The sequence below is a fragment of the Panthera tigris genome, chromosome F2 (genome assembly GCF_018350195.1).
Source record: "Panthera tigris isolate Pti1 chromosome F2, P.tigris_Pti1_mat1.1, whole genome shotgun sequence".
Lineage (NCBI taxonomy): Eukaryota > Metazoa > Chordata > Mammalia > Carnivora > Felidae > Panthera > Panthera tigris.
In genome coordinates, this window is record NC_056676.1 from 6,742,126 (window position 1) to 6,765,394 (window position 23,269).

Below are 23,269 nucleotides of genomic sequence, written 5' to 3' on the forward strand. Positions count from 1 at the left end.
GAGATCACGCTAAGCGCACACACGGCCTATGCTTGTGTGCTCTACTTGGAACCGCTCCTGCCTCCCTCCCCAGGAGTCCAGGGAAAGAGAAGAGAAAGACATGCTCTGTACTACCAGCTCAACACGAGTTTTCGCTTAAAACTGGGCAGGCATCACTTAATTAAAACCATCCTTTAAAAACACTTTAGGAATCGGGAGAGAGATTTTGAAACAAAAGGTAAAGCAAGCGTCCATGTCTAAATAAAATGACAAAATGTGATACATGTTTAATAACAAGAAACTTTATTGGATTACAAATTTAAAAATGGATCACTTAATTTAAAAGTGGTACTATTTTAGTTTTATTCTTCCAAAAATGCACTTTATTTTTCAAGTGATAAAGGTTAATCTGAGAACTGACAAAGTAGAGATAGGACAGTACCAGTGGGTCAATGCTCACACACGGGGCCCTAACATGGACCTTGAATGTTGTCTTCTGTGTTACATCAAATTGATTTGCATTTAAAAAGTGGGGAAAGGGAGCAAAGGGGAGTGCAAAGCATACACTGAAGTCTTTCTACAGGAGTCTGATAGAGTATCGATCTAGCATGATAAAAATGTGGGCTTTGTAAAAGTGGCCTCTAAGATGTGCCAGAGCAAGTGTACCCTAAGGAATCTATGTGAAAATCATTTTTGCTTATTCCTAACAAAACAAATGGTACGCACTTAAAAAAAATTTAATTATAAGACCTGTACTGTAACGCCAGTTGCATCACAGCCCATGTATTCAGTTCGTTGAACAACCTCATTCATTGTGTGACAGAAAAAGAGTCGAGAAATTGGACTCGGGACAAAAGTATTTTCTATCAACCTCCATATGGAAAGACCACAGCTTTAATGATTTATATATATAGTCCTTAAACTTAATCCTTGGTCAGTAAAGATTTCCAAATCAAAATCAAGTCATAAACTGTTTACAGTAACTATACTGCACTAAAACACTAACATTTTCTTCCCAGGTATGTCTTCCTACGAGGGGGAAAATGGTCAGGAGATTTCATTCTTTGCCTTTGCTGGGACTTTTGAAAAACCTACTCAACTACAACAGTGTTCCGCAAAACCAAAATACACTACGAAGTCAAACAGGTAAATAAACAATAAAACCAAACTGATTTCAACAAAGTCAAGTCATGTTTCCAAAAGTAAAATCTATTAAGAACAAGTCATAAACATGTACAAGAAATTACAAGAAATGATTATCACGGTTAGTTACAAATGCAAAATAATATCTAATTATCCCAGACTTGTGAACATAATAATTAAGTTCAATCTCATAGGCTAGTTCAAATATTATGTACAATTTAGATAAGCTGGTCAAGTATTATCTGAATACACACACGTCTGATAAACTTATATTACCTCTTCTTCTCCTTTGCTATTTGCAGGTATGTGCCAATATGGGGAAAAAACGCGATTTCCATTTATGTATTAACTGAGAAGAATAACATTTCTACAGTGTATGTTTTGGACTGTAAAAAAGTTAAGGTACGTTTTCCTTTTAAAAGGAAAAAAAAAGGTAAAAATAAACTGCCAAAAGTTTAATATCAACTTACTACAAAAATGAAAAAAAAATGTTTTGAAACAGATACCATATAATTATTATGTGGTCTCCCTAATGATCTGATACTACAGAAGGCATTTAAGGAAGGAATGCTATGTCAAAAACCAAGACTAACCCAAGGGATGTATGTTACTTTAAAAATCTGATTTGCAGGAAAACTAGATGGCCTAGTTTTAAAGCTAATTAGAAAATCCATTTAATGGTCCAGGCATTTTGCCATTTCTTCCAACTCAACAGAACTGCCAAAAAAAAAAAAAAGAGAAGTATTTCATGAGACCTTTAAATACAGACAATGGAGTGTATACCCCACCCCCATTTAACACAGTATACACCTTACACTGCTGAAGAAAGAGGCATTTTTGAAAAAGATGCTATATTTCTCAGACATGAATAGTCACCTATCCTATGTTTGACTTTTCCAACCTAGAATCAGTAGGAATATATAACTGAAGAAATAGTATAAAATATTTTTTATTAAGTGCCCTTCTTAATGTTTTTAGGTTAAAAAATATAATTCCAAAACAAAAATTCATTTCAAACTTAACCTTCTAGAGTAAGCCACCCTATCTATCATTCTACACTAAATTGAGCTCTCCTAACATCCAGCAGGTACAATGTCACAGCTATGTTGCACGCAGCCTGTATTCAAAGCAAACTGCAATGTGCACAGTAATAGTAACCATCATCATCATCACCCATTATGCAAAGTAAAGAGCTATCTGGAAAAGCCAGACTTGCTCAAAAGGACTGAAAATAATGAATGTCCCTCCCTTCAACCAATGTAAAAAACTTCAACCCCTAAAATAATGTCTAGGGCCCAAATCCTATACCATATTTGTGGAGAATACTCCCACCTGTCTACTTTTAATTCACCTCTGATTTTCAGAAAATGCTTTAACTTATGTGAATAATTTAAGCATTAGAGCAAAAGGTCTAAAGCTAAGTATAGCTTTAAAAAAAAAAAAAAGCATCATACAAGCTTTCTCAAAAACTAATAAATACAACCAGCATTTTTGGAATACCAACAATTATCAGGCACTTTAAATATATTATCTGTACTCTTCACCACAGCCTATGATGTAGATATTACTTACACTTAATAGGACGTAAAATTACAATACACTAAAAAGATAAGCAACAAAGGAGTTCAAAACTTGTTTAGCTCCAAAGACTATACTCCCACCAGGTGAGCTCTCCAACCAAACAAACTGAACATCCTTATCTCTATTAACAATAAAAATGGTCTCAGAAGTGATGTGTAAATCTTCTCTCGCGTTTAAATTACATTTCTGTGGCTCACAAAAATCACTCAAGAAGGGATCACTTAAACATAAGCTTGCCTATGTGGGGCTAATTCGGGAGTATCTAGGTGATAAGAAGGCTCAGTGAAAAGCCTACCAAAACCATGGCAGTGCTCATCTGTTAATTCTTAAAATAAACACTAAAACCATCGGGCAAATGGATTTCAACAAGGTAAAGCAATCTTCCCAGAATCACAAATCCATGAGGACAGGTAATACTCATGTACAGATTTTCTGGAAGTACAACAGTGGAAGCAACTGAATGAATACAGTATACACAGGACTCTGACACAGTAATTGCACATTTAAGATTCAATCCTGTTATTCCTGCACCAAAACAATATGCAGGCAGGAAAATTAACATTCTTAATTTCTAAGAGTATAGTATAGTATATTCCTTTACAAATAGTTCGCCATTGACTTGCATAACACTGAACAGCATGGGCATATATATATATATATATCTAGATAACTAGGTAGTCTAATAAAACGATGTGAAGAAATCTATTATAAATGGGTAAAATATGAATATAAGAAAGTGCCATACCTTCCATCGATTTCCACATTCATTGCAGACAACAAATGTTGTCATTGGTTCATCAGCACTACGAGTTTGTACCTACAGCAAAATCAAGCGAAAAATATTACTTTTTACAATACTGTAAGAAGTCCAATCTCAATAAGAACATTCTGTATTAGGAGATACAATAACCACAACAGTACCACAATAAAATGTTTAAGAGCCTGAAACAAGTTCAGGTAAGCGAAATAAATGCCAAAGGGACACATATTTCAAAACTTCCATTTTTCTAAATCATTCCGTATTTGTCTTTTCATGTTTAATTTCTCCCAGATAAGTGGAAATCATCTAAGTCACCCATTATATTTTCCATAAATGCTAATATAGAAAAATTTCATCATCACTTAAGATACATCAGTTTTCTCTTATAAATTAGCAGAGATGTAAAAATTATAAATGTTTCATTCTAAAAAATATAAACTGCCACCACCTTTCTAAAAGTGAGGCAGCAACAAGGTAAGAGCCTTAAATATCCACTCTCTATGACCTAAGAACTTGGTATCTGACCTAAGATAGTAACTAGAAACACAAATAAAGACCTGTGTACAGATCAACATCACTAATCATTAGGGAAATACAAATTAAAACCACAAGGATACACCACTTTATGTCACTTCAGCCGTTTAGAATGGCTCATATCAAAAAGACTGGGGTGCCTGGGTGGCTCACTCAGTTGAGCATCTGACTTCGGCTCAGGTCATGATCTCATCAGTTGATGAGTTCGAGCCCCGTGTCTGGCTCTGTGCTGACAGCTCAGAGCCTGGAGCCTGCTTCAGATTCTGTCTCCCTCTCTCTCTGCCCCTCCCCCGCTCATGCTCTGTCTCTGTCTCAAAAATAAACAAACATTAAAAAAAAAAAAAAAAAAGACCGGGGCGCCTGGGTGACTCAGTCGGTTGAGTGTCCGACTTCAGCTCAGGCCATGATCTCACAATCCGTGAATTCGAGCCCCGCATCGGGCTCTGTGCTGACAGCTCAGAGCCTGGAGCCTCTTCAGATTCTGTGTCTCCCTCTCCTTCTGACCCTCCCCCATTCGTGCTCTGTCTCTGTCTCAAAAATAAATAAATATTAAAAAAAAAAAAAAAAGACTAAGGATGTAGAGAAAAGGGATCCCTGTTGGTAGAAATGTAAACTGGTACAACCATTACGGAAAACAGGATGGCAGTTCCTCAAAATATTAAAACTTCAACTACTGTAGGAGTGTCTGGCTGGCTCAGCTGGTAGAGCATGCAACTCTTGATCTCAGGGTTGTGAGATCAAGCCCTACATTAGGGGTAGACTTGACTTTAAAAAAAAAAAGAAAAGAAAAACCATACCACATGATCCAGCAATCCCATTCTACGTATATATCCAAAGGAAATGAAATCTGTATCTCAAAGAGATATCTACACACCCACGTTCACTGCAGTATTATTTACAATAGCCAAGCTATGAAAACAACCTAAATGTCCTTCAATGGAAGAATAGATAAAGAAAGGTGGCCTATATATACACAATGGAATATTATTCAGCCATTAAAAAGGAAATCCTGCCATTTGAGACAACACAGATGGACCTGGAAGGCATGCTAAATAAAATACACCAAACAGAGAAAGAGAAATACTGTATGGTATCACTTATACGTGGCATCTTAAAAAAGAAAAAATGATTTCATAGGAACGGAGAACAGAAGGTGGTTGCCAAGAGCTGGGAGAAGAGGGAAATGGAGCGATACAGGTCAAGGGGTATAAATTTCAGTTATAAAACGTTAAGTTTCTGAGGATCTAATGTACAGCACGGTGACTATAGAGTAGATCTTAAGCATTCTCATTGGAAGGAAGGAAGGAAGGAAGGAAGGAAGGAAGGAAGGAAGGAAGGAAGGAAAGGGAAGGAGGGAGAGACGGAGGGAGGGAAGGAGGGAGGAGGGAAGGAAGAGTGAACTAGGTAATGAATATGTTAATTATCTTGATCTTGGTCATAATTCCACAATGTGTATGTGTATAAGATCATCACATTGTACACTTTAAATACATAAAATTATATGCCAATTCCTCATAAAGTTGAGGGGTTGGAAATTTGCGTACAGGAATGTTTGAAGAGTGTAAATTTACAACAGCACAAACACTAGAAACACGTTAAATATCCAACGGGGAAATAATAAGAGCATACCTATCTGATGGAACATTATATAGCTATTTAGATGTTTACCCAGGTTTTGTATTTTTTTTTTCAAATAGTTAAAGGAGAAGGCTTACGTTTTACAGTAGCTAAGTGAACAGAAGTACGTTCCTCCCTTAAACAACGTGGGGGTTAAGACTGCCGACTCCTCACGCAGTTGAACAGCCACATCGAACTCCCCCAAAAACGAAACCGCTAATAACCTACTAGTGACCAGAAGCCTTACTTACCAATAACAGAAACTATCAATTAACACATACTTTGTGTGTTGTACATACTATATACTAAATTCTTTTTTTTTTTTAATGTTTATTTACTTTGAGAGAGTGCGAGCACATGTGTGTTCCCTTGCGGGGGAGGGAAAGAGAGAGCAGGAGAGAGAATCCCAAGCAGCCTCCACACCGTCAGCCCAGAGCCCACATGGGGCTTTATCTTCCGAACCAAGAGATCATGACCTGGGCCGAGATCAAGAGTCAGACACAACTGAGGCACCCAAGCACCCCCTATATACTAAATTCTTAAAGCAAGCTACAAAAAAGAAAATGTGACTAAGAAAATCATAAGGAAAATACATTTTCAACACTGGATATATATTTACTGAAAAAACTGTGTAGAAGGGAACTCACGCAGTTCAAACCTGTGTTGCTCGAGGGTCAACTGTATCTAAAATGATTGGCTGCAACTAGATAAGAAAAAATTCACAAAATACTGCAGGTACCAAAATACTGACCACTGTTCTCCCTGAGCACAGATTAATGGGCGATTTTAAATTTCTTGCTCATATTTTCCTGTGTTTTCCAATTTTTCTATGAATAGGTACTTTACATCGCTTTAAAAGGCTAATATGACCGGGGCGCCTGGGTGGCGCAGTCGGTTAAGCGTCCGACTTCAGCCAGGTCACGATCTCGCGGTCCGTGAGTTCGAGCCCCGCGTCGGGCTCTGGGCTGATGGCTCAGAGCCTGGAGCCTGTTTCCGATTCTGTGTCTCCCTCTCTCTCTGCCCCTCCCCCGTTCATGCTCTGTCTCTCTCTGTCCCAAAAATAAATAAAAAACATTGAAAAAAAAATTAAAAAAAAAAAAAAAAAAAAAAAAAAAAAAAAAAAAAAAAAAGGCTAATATGACCATGTAATCCAGAAATCTCACTCCTAACACACTCAAAAGAATGGGAAGCAGGGTGTCAAAGAGGTATAGTACAACAGATGTCCACAGCAGCATTATCCACAATGTAGCCCAAAAGGTGGAAGCAGATGTCCACCAGCAGATGAGTGGGTAAACAAAATGTGATATATACATTCCATGATTACTATCCAGCTTTTAAAAGGAAGGAAATTCTGATACATGCTATAATATGGATGACCATTTATGAATACTATATGGTTTTAATTTGCATTTCCCTGATGATTAGTGATGTCGCTCTGCACACAGATCTTTACTTGTGTTTCTAATTACTATCTTAGAATAGATATCAGAAATAAGCCAGAGACAGAAAAGAACAAATACTGTATTATTCCATTTATCCTTCTGACTACCTAGAGTAGCCAAATTTGGAGACTGGTGGTTGCCACGAGTTAGGGAAATGTACAGTTACTCTTTAATGGGTATTGAGTTTCAGTTTTACAAAAGAAAAAGAATCCTGGAGATTGGCACAATATTATGAATGCACTACTACTCAACTGTATACTTAAAAATGGCTAAGAGGCTCAATTTTAGGTTATGTGTATTTTACCACCACTAAAAATTTTAAATTAAAAAGAGAACTCAGGGAAAAAAATAATAAGCTAATATGATCTTTAAAAATTTTAGCAACATAACAGACTTCTGAAGTTCTCCACTTAAGAGAATTCCTGAAACCAAGGTTCCAAAGACAGAAGATTATCTCCTTCAAGTGAGCATTCCTGAATGAAGCTGACAATACATTATTAAAGTTAGAAGTTATTCTTAGGTGGGGTGCCTGGGTGGCTCAGTCGGTTAAGCGTCCGACTTCGGCACTCATGATCTCGCGGTTCATGAGTTTAAGCCCTGTGTCTGGCTCTGTGCTGCTTCAGATTCTGTGTCTCTGTCTTTTTCTGCCCCTCCCCCACTCAAGATCTGGCTCTCTCTCAAAAATGAATGAACATTAAAAAAAAAAAAAAAAAGTTAGGGGCGCCTGGGAGGCTCAGTCGGTTAAGCGGCCAACTTCGGCTCAGGTCATGATCTCGCGGTCCGTGAGTTCAAGCCCCGCGTCGGGCTCTGTGCTGACAGCTCAGAGCCTGGAGCCTGTTTCAGATTCTGTGTCTCCCTCTTTCTGACGCTCCCCCATTCATGCTCTGTCTCTCTCTGTCTCAAAAATAAAATAAACGTTAAAAAAAAATTAAAAAAAAAAAGTTATTCTTAGGTTTAAGTATAGGGGAGATAAGGAAAATGAATGAAGGCAAGAACCTAAATAGTGTATTCTGAATAACATATATTTAAATTGAATGTGGGATGATGAAATCCAGTATGTTACCACTTCAAAGATGAGCAGCTCACAATACCTGTAAACTATCAACATGATTTTTAACTCAAAAGCCCAAAGGAAGATAAAGAAGAGGCATTCTCAAAAGAATAGCATTCTGTTTACTTAAGGCTTTAAGATAAAAAATGCCTTGAAAAATCCTTCTGAACTATTCTTATGTATTTGTATCTAAATACTTCCTAAACTGGGGCCCTAAAAGTATGAGGAACTTCTTGCTCTCTGGAAAAAATTTGGTCTCCTGGTAGATACATGTTAACCCGAGTGTCAAACTTAAGTCTTTTATATCTGTTACTCTGACAACTTGGGAAGTTTTAGATCTACTGACAGAATTTTTTTATTCTATTTTAAATACCTTTCTATTTACACCTAATACTTCCTACTATGCGGCATTTTCAGGATAGAATTCTCATTGCCAAGATTTTTCTACATGATTAAAAGAAAACACAGTAATCCAAACTCAGATATTTCTGAAGCCATTTTCATTTGTTACTGTATTTTAGTGACTATCAGTAGTAATACTTTCACAGAATAAAATACTGAAATATCAGATATATAACTATGATTAAATGAAAGACTTCAAAAAGGTAGAGGACTTTAGATTGGTTAAGTAGAGCATATCTGAACATGGAGTGCTAAAAAACTAAGAGACAGAAGTTTATGTAGTGTGCTACCACATTTCTACGAAATGGGAAAACAGGGACACCTGAATGGCCCAGTCCGAAGAGCACAGGACTCTCAATCTCAAGGTCGTAAGCTAGAGCCCTGCGTTGGGTGTAGAGATTACAAAATAAACCAATGAACAAACCAAACACACACACACACACACACACACACACACACACACACACAAATAAAATAAAATGGAAAACAAAAATATATTCATATTTGTATATGCACGCATAAAACACATAGAAAGCCACACAACTAACGAGTAATCCTGGTTACCTCCAGGGAGGTGGGACCAAGTAGCTGCAGGCGAAAGTGGGAAGGGAACTTTCTACGCATAATCTTTTGTACCTTTTGAATTTTTAACCTTGAGAACAGAACATCCTCTAAAAGTTAAAGAACAAACTAAGTAACTAAAGGATCTTTTCTGTAACTTACAGAGTTTAGTAATACTACTTTCTTAACAGCTTAATTTTCTGTCAATCAGAAAATTCAATTCCCTAAATCTATTACCCTGAAACATTAACTGTAAGTTATTCTCTAACGGGAAAACTTTGAATTTAGTAGATTACAGACACAGCACAAAAATACCTTCTTGACAAATGAAATTAATGATAGTTTGATAAACCATTTTCACACACATATACAACAAAAATAATCATTATGTGGCTCTTTTCACAGCTCTTTTGTTCAAGAACAAAAAGGGTTAGTCACATTCTATTTGAAGATAAAAGTCATCAATATGTGGCAGAAAAGGAATCGGTGTCTGGAAAGCAGTTACGCTAAAAGTAGCCATGCTCCAAGTGAGGAAGAATAAAGAACTTTCCTTAAATTATATGATCCTGCCAAATAAAAAGAATTATAACCTGATTATATGCTAACCAATAATCAACTGCTCGACTCTTAGAAAAAGAATATGGGCATTTTATTAAATCCTATAATGTGTTGTATTAATTTTCTTTAATTCATATAGCGTTCACAGTAACAATTTCCATGAAAGTATAAACATATCAGCTTATTTTCAATTAAGTGAAATCTGTTAGTATTCAGAAAGCATTTCTGGGGCGCTTGGGTGGCTTAGGTGGTTGAGCGTCTGACTCTTGATTTCAGCTCAGGTCATGACCTCACAGTCATGAGATCCAGCCCCCTGTCAGGCTCCACAGAGCATGCAGCCTGCTTGCGATTCTCTGTCTGTCCCCCTCTCTCTCTCTCTGCCTCTCCCTGCTGCGTGTGCACGTGCATGCTCTCTCTCAAAAGAAACATTTTTTTTAAAAGAGCATTCTTACACTGAAAAGACCACATCTCCTCTTGAGAAATATCAAAGTACTGGTAATTATCTTTACTACTTGCTTTGAAACAAGAGTTGCAAGCATTCCATTTAGTTATTTTTAATTGAATTATAACTGACATACAATTTTGTGATTAGTTTCAGGTGTACAAGTGATTAGACATTTTTATACATTATGAAATGATCTGAATAGGTCCAGTTACCCTCTGTCACTATACAAAGTTAGTACATTCCTGACTGTATTCTTCATGCTGTATGTTACCACATCCTTGTGACTTATTTTATACCTAGAGGTTTGTACCTCTTCGTCCGCTTCACCTATTTCATGCACCCCTCCACCCCTCTTCTCCAACAATCACCAGTTTGCTCTCTGTATCTGAGTGTTTCAAACATTTTTGGTTTATCCATTTCCTTTGTTTTTTAGATTCTGCATATAAGTGACTCATATAGTATTTGTCTTTCTGTCTTACCTGACTTAGCATAATACCCTCAAGCATTCTTAATATGAAAATAAGAATCTATAAACAATCACAAACCTGTGTGTAAGTACAATTCTTCTTTTTACATTTGCCACATGTAAATAAGTCAGTCTGGGTTCCACCCGTCTTGGCCATCTGATGCTCTCTGATGGCTTCTTTGGTCAAGTTTTTCCGCATCTCTTTGAGTTCATCACTAGCCATTTCCTGTCAAGGAGGTGGCAATACCACTCAGTTATAGGCACCTTCTATATATATCCTGACTGCTTTTTATGTTCAATTAGCTTAATAATAATAGAACAAAAATCAACTTCTAAAGTTTTAAAAGTGAAAAATTAGTATTTTTCCTCACAGAACTTGTAAGTTTGCTTCCTTTTAAAATTTCTTCAAATATAAGTTTGTATGTGCAAATGAGATTTACTGTTTAAAGGTTTATAAACAACGTAACAATCCTGTAGCAATGAGCACCTCTAGTATCCAGATTGTGGTCTCTACCATCGCCCTCCCCAAAAAGGAACCAGGGACCTTTGGAGGAATCTTCGGTTCCCATTTTGAGTCAAGAAATGCACAGGATAAGCTAGGGTCATCTTTTTGTGCCAGAGAAGCACGGAAGCCTCCAAAGACTCTTGCAGTCGAGTCAAACGGACAGAGGGGCTAAGATGAAGGAGCTCCCATTAGCCAAGGACAGGACAGTTTCTTCAGCCATCAAAATAAATTACTGTACAGAATCAATCCCCACTGGGTAAATAAAAATGCCACAGATCCATGATGATACTGAAAAAGGAGAGCACAAGGAGGCAAAAACAGAAACAAAAGCCCACAGTGGCCATTACTACGGCACCAACTCCTCATTCTGATAAACTGCTAACTAAAGGGCAACAGTTCCACATTTACCTGCCTTTCCTATCCAACCCAAAAGAGTAACTAAGTGCCTGAGTTTATACGGGAAAGTGCTTCTTTGTCAAAGAAATCTAGCTAAAGATGTGAAGGGAGGGACAGAACTTTAGAAGTCACTATTTTGCAACTCCTAATAAAACAACCAATTGAGGCAAGGAGCATCAGTGAACGAACACATGAGACGAAAGGTCAAAGGAGAACTTTGCAACGGGAGCACTGGACTGTCCGCATCCAAACCCCCTGACCCATCTCAGCGTGCTAACAGTCCAAAGCAGTAAGACGCTGTGCCTCTCCTGATGTGGTGCAGCATGGAGCAAAAATCACCAGTTGACAAGTCTTTGTGGGGAAAACAGCGGAATTTGTGTGTAATCAAGCCTAGAGAGCTAGTTTCCAGTTGACAGAAAACTTAAATAACATGAGGGAGAAAAAGAAAATTCATACCGTGGGATACAGAAGAAATAAACTGGTTTCTTCAACAGGTCAGGGTCATGAAGGAAAAAAGGGGGCAGGGGTAAGAGAAGAGACTGCTATGGATTTAAATGCATATATACAGAATCTTTAGAAACCAAACTAAAGGCAATATGTTGATGTGGCTCCTGACAGAAAGTAATGTACCATCAGGAAAATATGAATCTAAATTAGGAATTATTGTTAGCTTTGTTGGATGTAGTGATGACAATGTAGAAAGTTCTATTTTTAAAGGTTATCTCTCGCAGGTTTATAAACTAAAAAGATACAATGTCTCAAGGGAAAAGAAGCAAAAAGAAAAAAGGGATAGGTGAAAAGGGTGACAAACTCTTGAAAATATCTGAAGCGTGGGTGACGGATATATAGACGATCATTACACTCTGGTCTCTAAAGTTTCAAGTTATTTTAATGAGGTTTTTTAAAAAATAAATTTTAAAAATATAACAATTTTTATTAGCTATAGAGACAAATTCATTCTCTTGGATGCATAATAAAATAATGAGACTGCAGAGTATGAACAGCTATGTCTATAAATAGCAAGCTCTGAATTTTTTTTCCATCATTCCCTAAAATTTAGGAATAGTCGATATGACGTGACCAGTTTTATGGGGTTTAACCATGAAAAGAACTCAGAAGTTACAAAGTCTGCTTGCAACTAGATACTCAAATCTTCAACTTCATGTGAATCCAAAGTAAGTAAAAACACTTTTGCTTTTTGACAATGATTTAAGGCAATCGACCAAAGATCATGGGACAGTTGTGTAAGCGACGAAGTATGGATACCAACTGATTCAATCACCTTACATATTTGTCTAGTACATTACACACATAAATATCAGAATAGCTAATAAGGATTTATTATAAATGTAGTATTTATATAGTACTTCATCATTCAGACAGACTTTTACTTGGCATCATGTAGTCACAGCATGGAAACGTTATTTTCACATATACTCACCTCTGCTGTCATCCTAGCAAATAAGTCAGGAGGAATATTTCCACACAGTACGTTTTTCCTTAAATTTGGATTCTTAGCATCTTTAAGATTTGATATCCTACTTCGTACTCTATTTTTGTATTTCATGTCTGTATTCCTTATTTCTTGATATATAGGTACCAGGCCGTTAAGGAAAAAAGGTTAAATTATGAAAGTAAGGTATTTTTTTCCCTAGTTCACCAAAATAAGAATACCTGAAATTTCTAAGCAGTTCTCCACCAGTTTCCAATATTAGATTAAGCTAACAAGGCACTGCTTCTACCTCGTTGCTTGATCTGGAACTGGCAAGTAATAGTGATCCTGCTTTTATATCAAGAATGAGCAATACTTTCTTCATAATGTTTAATGCCAGCAGCACACAAATTAGAAATGTTTCAAAAAGTAACTTAAGTACTCAGTCTGAGAAAACTTGTAAAAAGAAGCCTGAATTTACATAAACTTTGGCTTGCCCAAATCTGAATTCTACAAAGGATCCTAAAAGTCTTGATGACACAGCTCCTTTGGGACCCACTGGGAAGAAACCCATTCACGGTGGCCCCAAAGGATCGCTTCTTGCCCCAGCTCAGCAAGTTCTTTTCCTCTCAACAGAAAGCAAGCCCCAAGCGCAGCATGCCATCTAACAAGGCCATGGATAGTTCCAGGGTCACACTGTCACCCAGACATGCAAGTCCCCTCTTCCAAAGCCCTTTCAATGGTGCTCGGCACAAACACACTTCCCTCCTGATGATGAAGTCAGGGGACCTCATATGCTTTGCTGAGTTCCCTCAAACATGAAACCCTACTTCACACGTGGTGTGTATGTTTTCCGCACCCTTTTGCACGACTTCAACTGGGGTGTTATATTCTCAATTTGCAAGGCAGAGAAGTAAAAATACTATCGACACATATGTTTTCCTTTTGATTAACAAGAAAACAACAATAAAATGACATGCCCTATTGTTTCCCAGCAAAACAATACAATCAAGATAGAAACTGAAAAATGAAACTCTAAATTCTATACAGGAAGAAAAAAAGTTAATCTATACCAGATTATTTAAAACAATCATGAATATACACAAAAAGGATATCTTCCTCAATTTGAGATCCTAATTCTTCCTCATCGGCTCCAATAGCGACGTAGTCATCTAAACAGAGGCACAAAGAATTGTCAAGAATAAGTGATTATGACATATTAAGAGAAAATTGCAATAGAGAATAAATTAAACTGCATTCCTATGTCTTCAACCCCATTGCCTTAATAAAGAGTCCTTTTTGTTTAGTTTCATTAGAATCTGGTCTCTTTACTACCCACTAGACTCTTCTGGATTCACCTAATGTCCACAGTGCTCCTGCAATGATGACTCCTTATCCCTCAGGAGCGGGGAAGTAATTGATCTAGCAGGCAATTCCTCATTTCACAACTCCATAAATTCTGGTTGCTCCAGCAGAGAGTAGAGAAAGTTATAGAAAGAACTGTCTTGTCTCCTGTGACTCAGGCTTCAATGCAAAGAAACCATTCATTTCATCTGCCAATCACATATATGGACACACTCAGAAGACTCCTATGCAAATATTCAAACAGATAGAAGGAAATAAAAAGAAACTAGGAAGAAAAAAGAAAAAATATATAAAGAAACAGGGAATCAAAATAGAAAAGGCAGAGTAAGGAGAAAAACAGGTCATACTAACTATGGATCAAGTATAATAGAAAAGAAAAAGAATGAACCTGTATAAGATGATAAATATTTCTATATGTAGAACTTAAAATTTTACATAAGAATGGATAACTTCAAATTAAGTAAGGCTCGCATATATATAAATCAAGATCTCTTTTTCACTTAAAAAAAGGTAGAAAATGGAATTACAAATATAAAACTTAAATACCATATCTCATACTAACATTTAACAACAGGACCCAAATACAGTATCATTAACGCTCGATCTGGGGAGCAGAGTAATTATAGTTGTCCCTCAAACACCAGAGCAGTTAGGGACGCCAACACCCCATGCAGTAGAAAATCCTCATATAACCTCTGACTCCCCAAAAACTTAGTAATAGCCTACTGTTGACCAAAAGCCTTACCAATAACATAAACAACACATACTTTACATGTTATATGTATCATATACTGTATTCTTATAATAAAGTAAGCTAGAGAAGAGAAAATACCATTAAGAAAACCGCGAGAGAAAAATACATTTATAGGACTGTACTGTTTGTGTTGAAAACAAATCTGCATTATAAGTGAACCTGCGCAGTTCAAACCCAGTGTTCAAAGGCCAACTATACTTTGCAGGTTACAAGCGGAGGGGAGAGATTTGCGAAAACCCTTTAAGTTACTGTAAACAAAGGAAACATCCATAGACGAGAAGGAATCTCTCCCCTGGAACTACACAGTAGGCCCCACGATGCCCGTACCTCTCTGCCAGCAGTAAGCCCCGTTTGCCACAACGTCCTCCTGCACTGAGCAGCGCAAGTAGCTAGCACGGGGCTGCTGCTGGGGAGGCAGACACACGGGGGTGGCCGCGGCAGAGGTGGCGCGAACAAAGGACTCGGCGATGGAACAGGGCACACTGAACTTACCTCCCGTTCGGAGAGCGGCTGCAAGCATCTCCCTACACTTCAACCGCACAGAATCAGAAGTGCTCGGTGCCCGAGGGAAAGACGAAACATAAGTATCTCGGGCATTTGCCTCCTCCTTTCTGCTGCTTATGTTGCCACTGGAACTACTAAAATACACACACACGCATACACGCCAAAAAGAGGTCAGGAAAAAGTCTCTTAAAATAACAGCATTACTATCCAAAAACAAAATTTCTTGACCTAAACAAATGACACAGTATTCAGTGACATGAAAACAAAACTGGTGTTGCATACACGTTTCTAAAAAGTTAAAACCTTATTAAATCTGAGACTCATTTCATGTTTTTTTAACCAACTAAACATTTGAGCTTTTTAAACATTAAACAATATTTTTAATATTTAAGAAAATACACATTACAGCTCAATACAATAAATCAAAAGCAAGGATTTCGGTTACACGAGGGGAGGAGGGGATGACGCCAAAGAATACAACAGCTCTCAACCAAAACTAGAGGGAAAAACATGTTAAAAAAACCTTATTCCAATTAGACAACCAAAGAGGTTTATATTTAAAACACTCCCTTCAGGATAAAAAACATGTACAGTGACAAATGAATTGTAAGAATATAAAAATGTCTCTTTAATTTCTCCATAGAAACATCAACTCAGTCAAGGACAGTTTAACAGTTTTTGAGTCAACCCAATCATTTCAACTGCTGCCTTTGATTAACTTCTTAGAGTCTCACTAAAATTACTCTCTGCGGGGTTTCAATTAACTTTTTTTAAAAACATTTCTTAAGCTTATTCGTTTGTTTTTGGGAAAGAGTGCATGTGCAAGTGAGGGAGGAAGGGGGGGGATGGAGAGAGAGAATCCCAGGCAGGCTCCACGCTGCCAGCACAGAGCCTGATGCAGGGCTGGTCATGATCCCAAGGTCGTGGGATTGAGCCCTACCATGTCGGGCTCCCTGCTGAGTGTAGAGCCTGCTTGGGATTCTCTCTCTCCCCCTCTGCCCCTCTCCCCTGCTCTAAAATAAAAAATTAAAAATAAATAAATAAATAATGGGGCACCTGGGTGACTCAGTTGGTTACGTGTCTGACTCTGACTCAGGTCATGATCTCACAGTTCTTGGGTTCGAGCCCCACATCAGGATTGCTACTGTCAGCCTGTCAGCGTTGAGCCTGGAGCCTGCTTCAGACTCTGTCTCCCTCTCTCCCTCTGCCCTCCCCCTGCTCATGCTCTGTCTCTTCTCTCTCAAAAATAAATGTTAAAAAAATTTGTTTTTTAATAAAAAATAAAAACTTCATAAACAGATACAGTGGACAGAACAGTCCTTCTGTATCCTTCTACATTTAATTATCTCCTAGAAACTTTGTCTTCTTCAGAGTGTGTGTGTGTGTGTGTGTGTGTGTGTGAGAGAGAGAGAGAGAGAGAGAGAGAGAGAGAGAGAGAGCGCGCGCGCGCGCGCGGACAGATACCAACCATTTTGCCAGACTTCATATTGATAATACTATGCTTTTGTCAACAGGCTCTATCCCTAAACTTCAATTACATAAAACAGATAAAAATACACTACGAACTTATTCCTACTTCAATATCTATTTAAAATTATCTGCCTATACTTTTATATTTTATATTCAAGGCATTAAGTCAAATGACTTTGAATGTAACACAATTGAAAGCATTTGTTAAAAACTTCATAAATTATGGTCTATACTTTCCAAAAATATTAAGGTCATGAAAGACAGTGACAGACTGAAAAACTACTCCAGATTAAAGGAAACCAGAGATGATAGCTAATGCAGTATGTGATCTTAGATGATACTTTGGAAAATCTTTTTCCTCTGGAATAAGGGGAAGACCGCTAAAATACGAGTAAGTCCTATAGATTAGAAAAAAGTATTGTATTAATCCTAACTTCCAGATTATTAAGATCTACATTGTGGTTAGATGTGAGAAAATGTCCTGTTCTTACGAAATATGCACTGAGATATTTAGGGATATAAAGGACTCTTATTTGGTTCAAAATAAAATTATTCATGTGTCTTAAGTATGTACACAAACATAAATGTATGCGTATACACATACACTGGCAATTGGGGATTCTCTTTACTATTCTTATGATTTTTTAAAAGTCTAAAACTATCTCAAAGAGTTAGAAAACACTGAATAAATTTTATGAACACCTGATGTTTAAACCCTGTCTTTAGCTTACTTCTTTTAGCATCTAGACTAAGTTTAGTTAGTCTAATGCGTAAAATAACAGTGTATGGGACATAGGTCACTGTTACTGAACAAAGGAGGGGTATATTATCACTTTGGGGAAAAATACTAAGAAATAAATGAAGTTAAAATAAGTAGCCTAAAACTTGAGTGCAGCAGAATCATATGAATAGCTTGTTAAAAACATATTTCTGGGCCCCATCACCAAAACTCCTGATTCAGTAGTTTCAGGATAAAGCCCCAGATTTTGCTTTGCTAACAAGTTGCCAGGTTCCCCACCCTTCCAGGGACCACACTTTGAGAACTACTGCTCTAAATCAAAGTCAAATGTTAAAACACAAGCTTCCCAAGAAGAGAGGAACAAAGGCCTCACAAGAGGTAAGGAAAAATTTGAACCCTTTTTCAGTTCTTATGACAGCTAAATTGGGAAGGAAAAAAGCATAAAAAGAGAGTTAGATCCAGGTCACCCCCCCCCCAAAAAAAATCTAAAAATGGAATGTGGTAAATAAAGGAAGTAACCACTTGAATCCTGTTTTTTGTTTTGTTTTTCTGTAAAGTAGGCGCCACATCTAACGTGGAGCCCAACAAGGGACCTGAACTCACAACCCTGAGATCAAGGCCTGAGCTAATATCAAGAGTCAGATGTTTAACCGAATGAGCTACCTAGTTGCCCCCCAACCACCCGAAGCCTTAATCAGTGCCTTCATTATCAACTCTATTAATGCTATCCCAAAGATTCCATTCAATTAAGCTTGCTGAATACAGTGTAAATAATTTCTCCTTATTTACGTAATGTCAGAATTCTAAGTCTCTTTTAAATTTCCAGGAAAATCCTATGAGAAACCTTAGAATATTCTATTTGGCTATAAACATTTACTAATTCCATTTAATTACAAAATAGAAAGAGGAGTACACATAAGTGACCATAAATAAAACCAAAATACAACCATGGAGGAAGTGACGGTCAAGTAGAACTGTGACTTCCAACAGAAATGAATTTCCATAAAGTGACATACCTTTCTTCTCTTGCTTCAGGGCTATTCTGTGATGTAACTGCAGTATCTTTTTTCTTTTCTTCGGGGTCTTTATCTGTTGATGGTCCATCTAAAAATTATGAAATCCCTCAGTTGTTAGCATTTGTTTAAAAAAAAATTACAGGGGCACCTGGGTAACTCAGTCGGTGAAGCGTCCAACTCTTGATTTTGGCTCAGGTCATCTCACGGTTTATGAGTTTGAGCCCCGTGTAGGACTCCACACTGACAGTGCGTGGAACCTGCTTGGGATTCCCTCTCTCTGCCCCTTCTCCACACTTGCTCTCTCTCATTCCTTTTCTCTCTCAAAATAACATTTAAAAGTTTTAAAAATTAAAGTGCAAAGCATATATAGCAATCTTATTTTAACAATTTTTCATGAAGTCAAAAAAATTATTTCAGGGACAGTAGATAAAGAACATTTTCATAAAAAAGACTTCAGGATTAGTATGGCCTATCTAACACTTCCTCTATCTTAAAAAATCTGCAAAGTAATACCAAGTACACAAGCTTTAAGAGGTAAGAAGGTGTTAAAAAAAAAAAAAAAAAAGAGGTAAGGGGTGTAAAACAGGTTGGACCAGTGCAATCCTTTAACAATGAAAAGAACCATTCGTGTTTAAATCAGCCAGAAGGGCCTTCTGAAACTGGGTTCAGAAACTGTTTGAATCTACTGCATAAATTATCCCACTCATCTATCTACATTTTGATCCCTACATAATAAGAGCTACATAAATACTTCACTTCCCCATCTTCCTCTGCACAGGATATAAAAGAACATATATTCAACTGATCATCAGGACCACCTAGATGACTTTTAAGCATATCCTTATGCTCAAGCTCCTATCTTGGATCCATTCAATCCAAATTTCTGCCAGTAAGGCCTGAGCATCAAAATCTCGAAAACTTCCCCAGATGACTTTAATATGCTAATCTAGAGGAGGCTAACTGATAAGAAAATGGTACAAATCACAATTCTAGAACTTATCTTGTAAACATTAGGGTTACCAAATCTGAAATATAATTCAGGCCCCCTACGATACAGTGTTAGTTTTCAGATACTAATTTTATTGCCCTCCTTTATTTTTTTATCTGAGAGAGAGAGAGAGAGAGAGAGAGAGAGAGAGAGAGAGAGAGAGAGAGAGAGAGAGAGAATATCTTAAGCAGGCTCCAAGCTCACTGCAGGGCCCAATGCAGGGCTGAATCCCACAGCCCTGGGATCATGACCTGAGCCAAATCAAGAGTCGGACACTCAAATGACTGAGCCCCCCTGGCGCCCCATTATTACCCCTCTTTTTTCTCTACAGTTCATGTGAAAAGCCCCAAAACCTAAAGATGGTATAGCACTGTGAGGTAGGAAACAAAAATTAATAAAGACGTTAAAGAGTATACCAAGGACTAAGAAATATTTCAAAACTGAGGGAGTAGAAATCATCTGAAAGGTGGCACAACAATGCAGTATACTATCTAACGAAGATCCAGCGCGGTCACACGGATCCCGCACACTGCTCTGGGAGAACTGGTGCAATCCTTGGAGGAAGCAGAGCAGCAAGGGCATTCCTACTACCTAAATACAGCGTCCTGGGCAATAAAACAGACCCAGGGAGAAGTGCTCCAGCTCTGGACTGGGACTGACTGCAGACCACACCTCACTACCAATCCAACCGTGCACAGGATGCTTAATCTCTCAATGCATACGTTCCTCATCAGAAAATGGGAAATATAATGGCACCTAGTACACTGGGTTCCTGGGAGGATTAAATGCATTCATAAAGGTTGATGCTTGGCATATGCAAGTATTCAAAACTGTGCTACCATGTAGCAGCAGTCATAAATCTTCTAGAAATCTAGTTAATAATCTAAAGAAAAAGCTTTAGGCAGAAAGATACTCATCAAGACATTATTTATAATAGCTATAAAGCTAAAAAAACACATATCTAACAGGTAAGAAATTAAAGCACAATCACCCAGTGGATTATTCTGAAGCCAATAAAATGGAATTAATGATGATATAAAGACACAAATGTTTTTCATTAAAAAAGGCAATATAAGTATCCATACAGCATAAAAAAAAATATAGCTGAAGCAAAAGCTATACACCAGGAGAAAAAAAGATAAGAAATGCAACAAGACATTAACTGATGGTTGTATTTAGAGACAGACTTAAGGATGATTTCTTTTCCTCCTCCAACTCTCCAAATTTTATCTAATGAAGATGGAAATCTTTTAACATAAAAAAAAAAAAGACTTTAAAAGAGAACCTGTAATGAGATCAGATACCTCCAAAAAGTATAAGAGTAAAACTTCTTTAAATTAAGATTAAATAAATATAACTACAATGTCCCACAAAATGTAAACCATCTTTCCAGAAATAAAAACACATGTATATCGTTCTCAGTCAGTGTCTATGGCAAAGTTTCATTACTTTAGAATATGGTATTCGACTTAAAATTTAAATTAATTATAAACACACAAAGTTTCAGTTGGTCTTTAAAGACTAGATTATTTTAAAAAGCTTTTGATTTTGAAATAATCTAACGCTTGCACAAATGTTTTAAGAATGGTACAAGAAACTTTACTCAGATTCCCCAAATGTTAACGTTTGCTACACTTGCTTCCTCCTTCACTCACTGCCCCCTACAGATATGCATGCATGTGTCGTATATATTCACACATGCACATCATTGTGCACACAGGCATAGTTCTTTTGAACTATTTGAAAGTAAGTAGCAGATATCATGCTCCTTAATCCCAAAATACCTCATTATGTATTCCCTAAGAAAAAAAAATTCGGTTGAATAACCACTAAGTAAATTTAAGAATCACACAATACTGTTTACTTACCTACAGACATTACAAAAATTATGTCATTGATCCCAATTTACAATTTTTAGTCCCTAGTTTCCAAGATCTCAGAAGTAATAAGGTTTTTTGTTCTTGCTATTGTTGTCTTTGAAATTGTAAAAGGTTCAACTTTTTCTATTTTTCTCTTCCACATAAAGCTAATAACTGCTTAGAGAAATGGCTGATTCCAGGGCTGAGGCAGATGAGCCCAACACATTTTCTGGTTCCAGAATATAAAAAAGAGATCAAGAAAACTGAAGGGGGGCGGGGGATGTCAAAAGGACACAGGAGCCAGTTTGAATGGGTGCCCACTGGTCAAATCTGGGAAAATGGAAATATCAAAATAAATATGAACAGTAATGGATAAAATAGGAATCCATGTGTCGACCCTAATAGAAAAATAACTGGGAAGTAAAAGGAGGGTTCTTTCTTATAGTAGAATGCGGACTTACAGTAGGATGCTGACTTAGAAATATTGAAGAAAATTACAATTTTGCAACTATCACTATAAAATGTGGTCTGGGCAAAAATCAGTGAATACTAAACAGGGGATGAGAGGAGGTCTGATGAGAAGCAAGATAGTTTCAGGGTCTTAAAGTATCTCTCACAGAATACCTATTAGGTACAACAGAAAAAACAATAAACTACATGGTGTACACCTTGACTGGGTTATATCAAAATGAACGTCATCATCATCAATGCCTCTGGAGGGGATACCCAAGAAGGATATAACACACTTACATAGTATTCCAACTATGCATGCTCAACCTGATCTAATCATGAGAAAATAACAAATAAAGCCCAAATCAGGAACATGCTATTAAAAATAAAGTGCGGGGCGCCTGGATGGCTCAGTCAGTTAAGCATCCAACTTCAGCTCAGGTCATGATCTCACGGCTCATGAGTTCGAGCCCCACGTTGGGCTCTGTGCGGACAGCTCAGAGCCTGGAACCTGCTTCAGATCTGTGTCTCCCTCTCTCTCTGCTCCTCCCCCACGCACGCTCTCGCTCTCTCTCTCTCTCAAAAATAAAGATTTAAAAAAATCTTTTTTTTAAATAAAGTGAGATGAGTGCTTGTATTCTTCAAATTGTCAATATTATAAGTAGCGTAAGAAGGCTTAAGAACTATTCCAGACCAGGAGACTAGATTATGTGATCCTAGACTAGATCTTGTTCTGAAAGAAGGAAAAAAGCTCTAAAGGACACCACTGGGACACATGACAATACCGGAACCTGCACTGTAGATTAAAGTACTGTACCGACGTTAAATTTCCTGAATTTCCTATGATTACATAAGAAAATAAACTTGTTCCAAGGAAACACACACTTAAGTATTAAAGGGTAAAGCATGATAGATGCAACCTATTCTCAAACAGTTCAGAAAAAATGTGTACGTGTGTGAATATGTACATAACGGAGAAAGAGAAGACAAGTAATGACAAAACAAGCATGGCAAATATTAAAAATTAATGGGTCTAGAAAAAGTATACATGTGAGTTATTTTTATTATTCTTGTAAACCTTCTGTAAGTTAGAAAATTATTTCAAAAACGTTTTTAAAATGTATGACAACTTTCCCCATGGGGAAAATTCTTCTTCTTAAAGAGGCATCCAGTTGTAAGTTTTAGAAAACAAAAAAGGCTAAATTTGACTAGTTAAAAAGCAAAACCCTCAAGGAGGTCAAACTAACACCCT

The 23,269-nt window shown here is 37.2% G+C and overlaps 1 protein-coding gene across 1 annotated transcript in view; it reads right to left on the reverse strand.

Annotated features, from left to right (window-relative positions):
* Positions 1-259: 259 nt before the first annotated feature.
* TCEA1 (transcription elongation factor A1) overlaps positions 260-23,269 on the reverse strand; it is a 41,634-nt gene continuing 18,624 nt past the window's right edge. The window contains exons 4-10 of the mRNA XM_042973096.1: positions 18,721-18,808; positions 15,484-15,629; positions 13,988-14,044; positions 12,882-13,036; positions 10,619-10,765; positions 3,449-3,520; positions 260-1,839 (exon numbers count right to left, since the gene is read on the reverse strand). Of these exons, the coding sequence (XP_042829030.1) occupies positions 1,831-1,839; positions 3,449-3,520; positions 10,619-10,765; positions 12,882-13,036; positions 13,988-14,044; positions 15,484-15,629; positions 18,721-18,808 (674 nt within the window). The 3' untranslated portion in view covers positions 260-1,830. The remainder of the gene's footprint in view (positions 1,840-3,448; positions 3,521-10,618; positions 10,766-12,881; positions 13,037-13,987; positions 14,045-15,483; positions 15,630-18,720; positions 18,809-23,269) is intronic.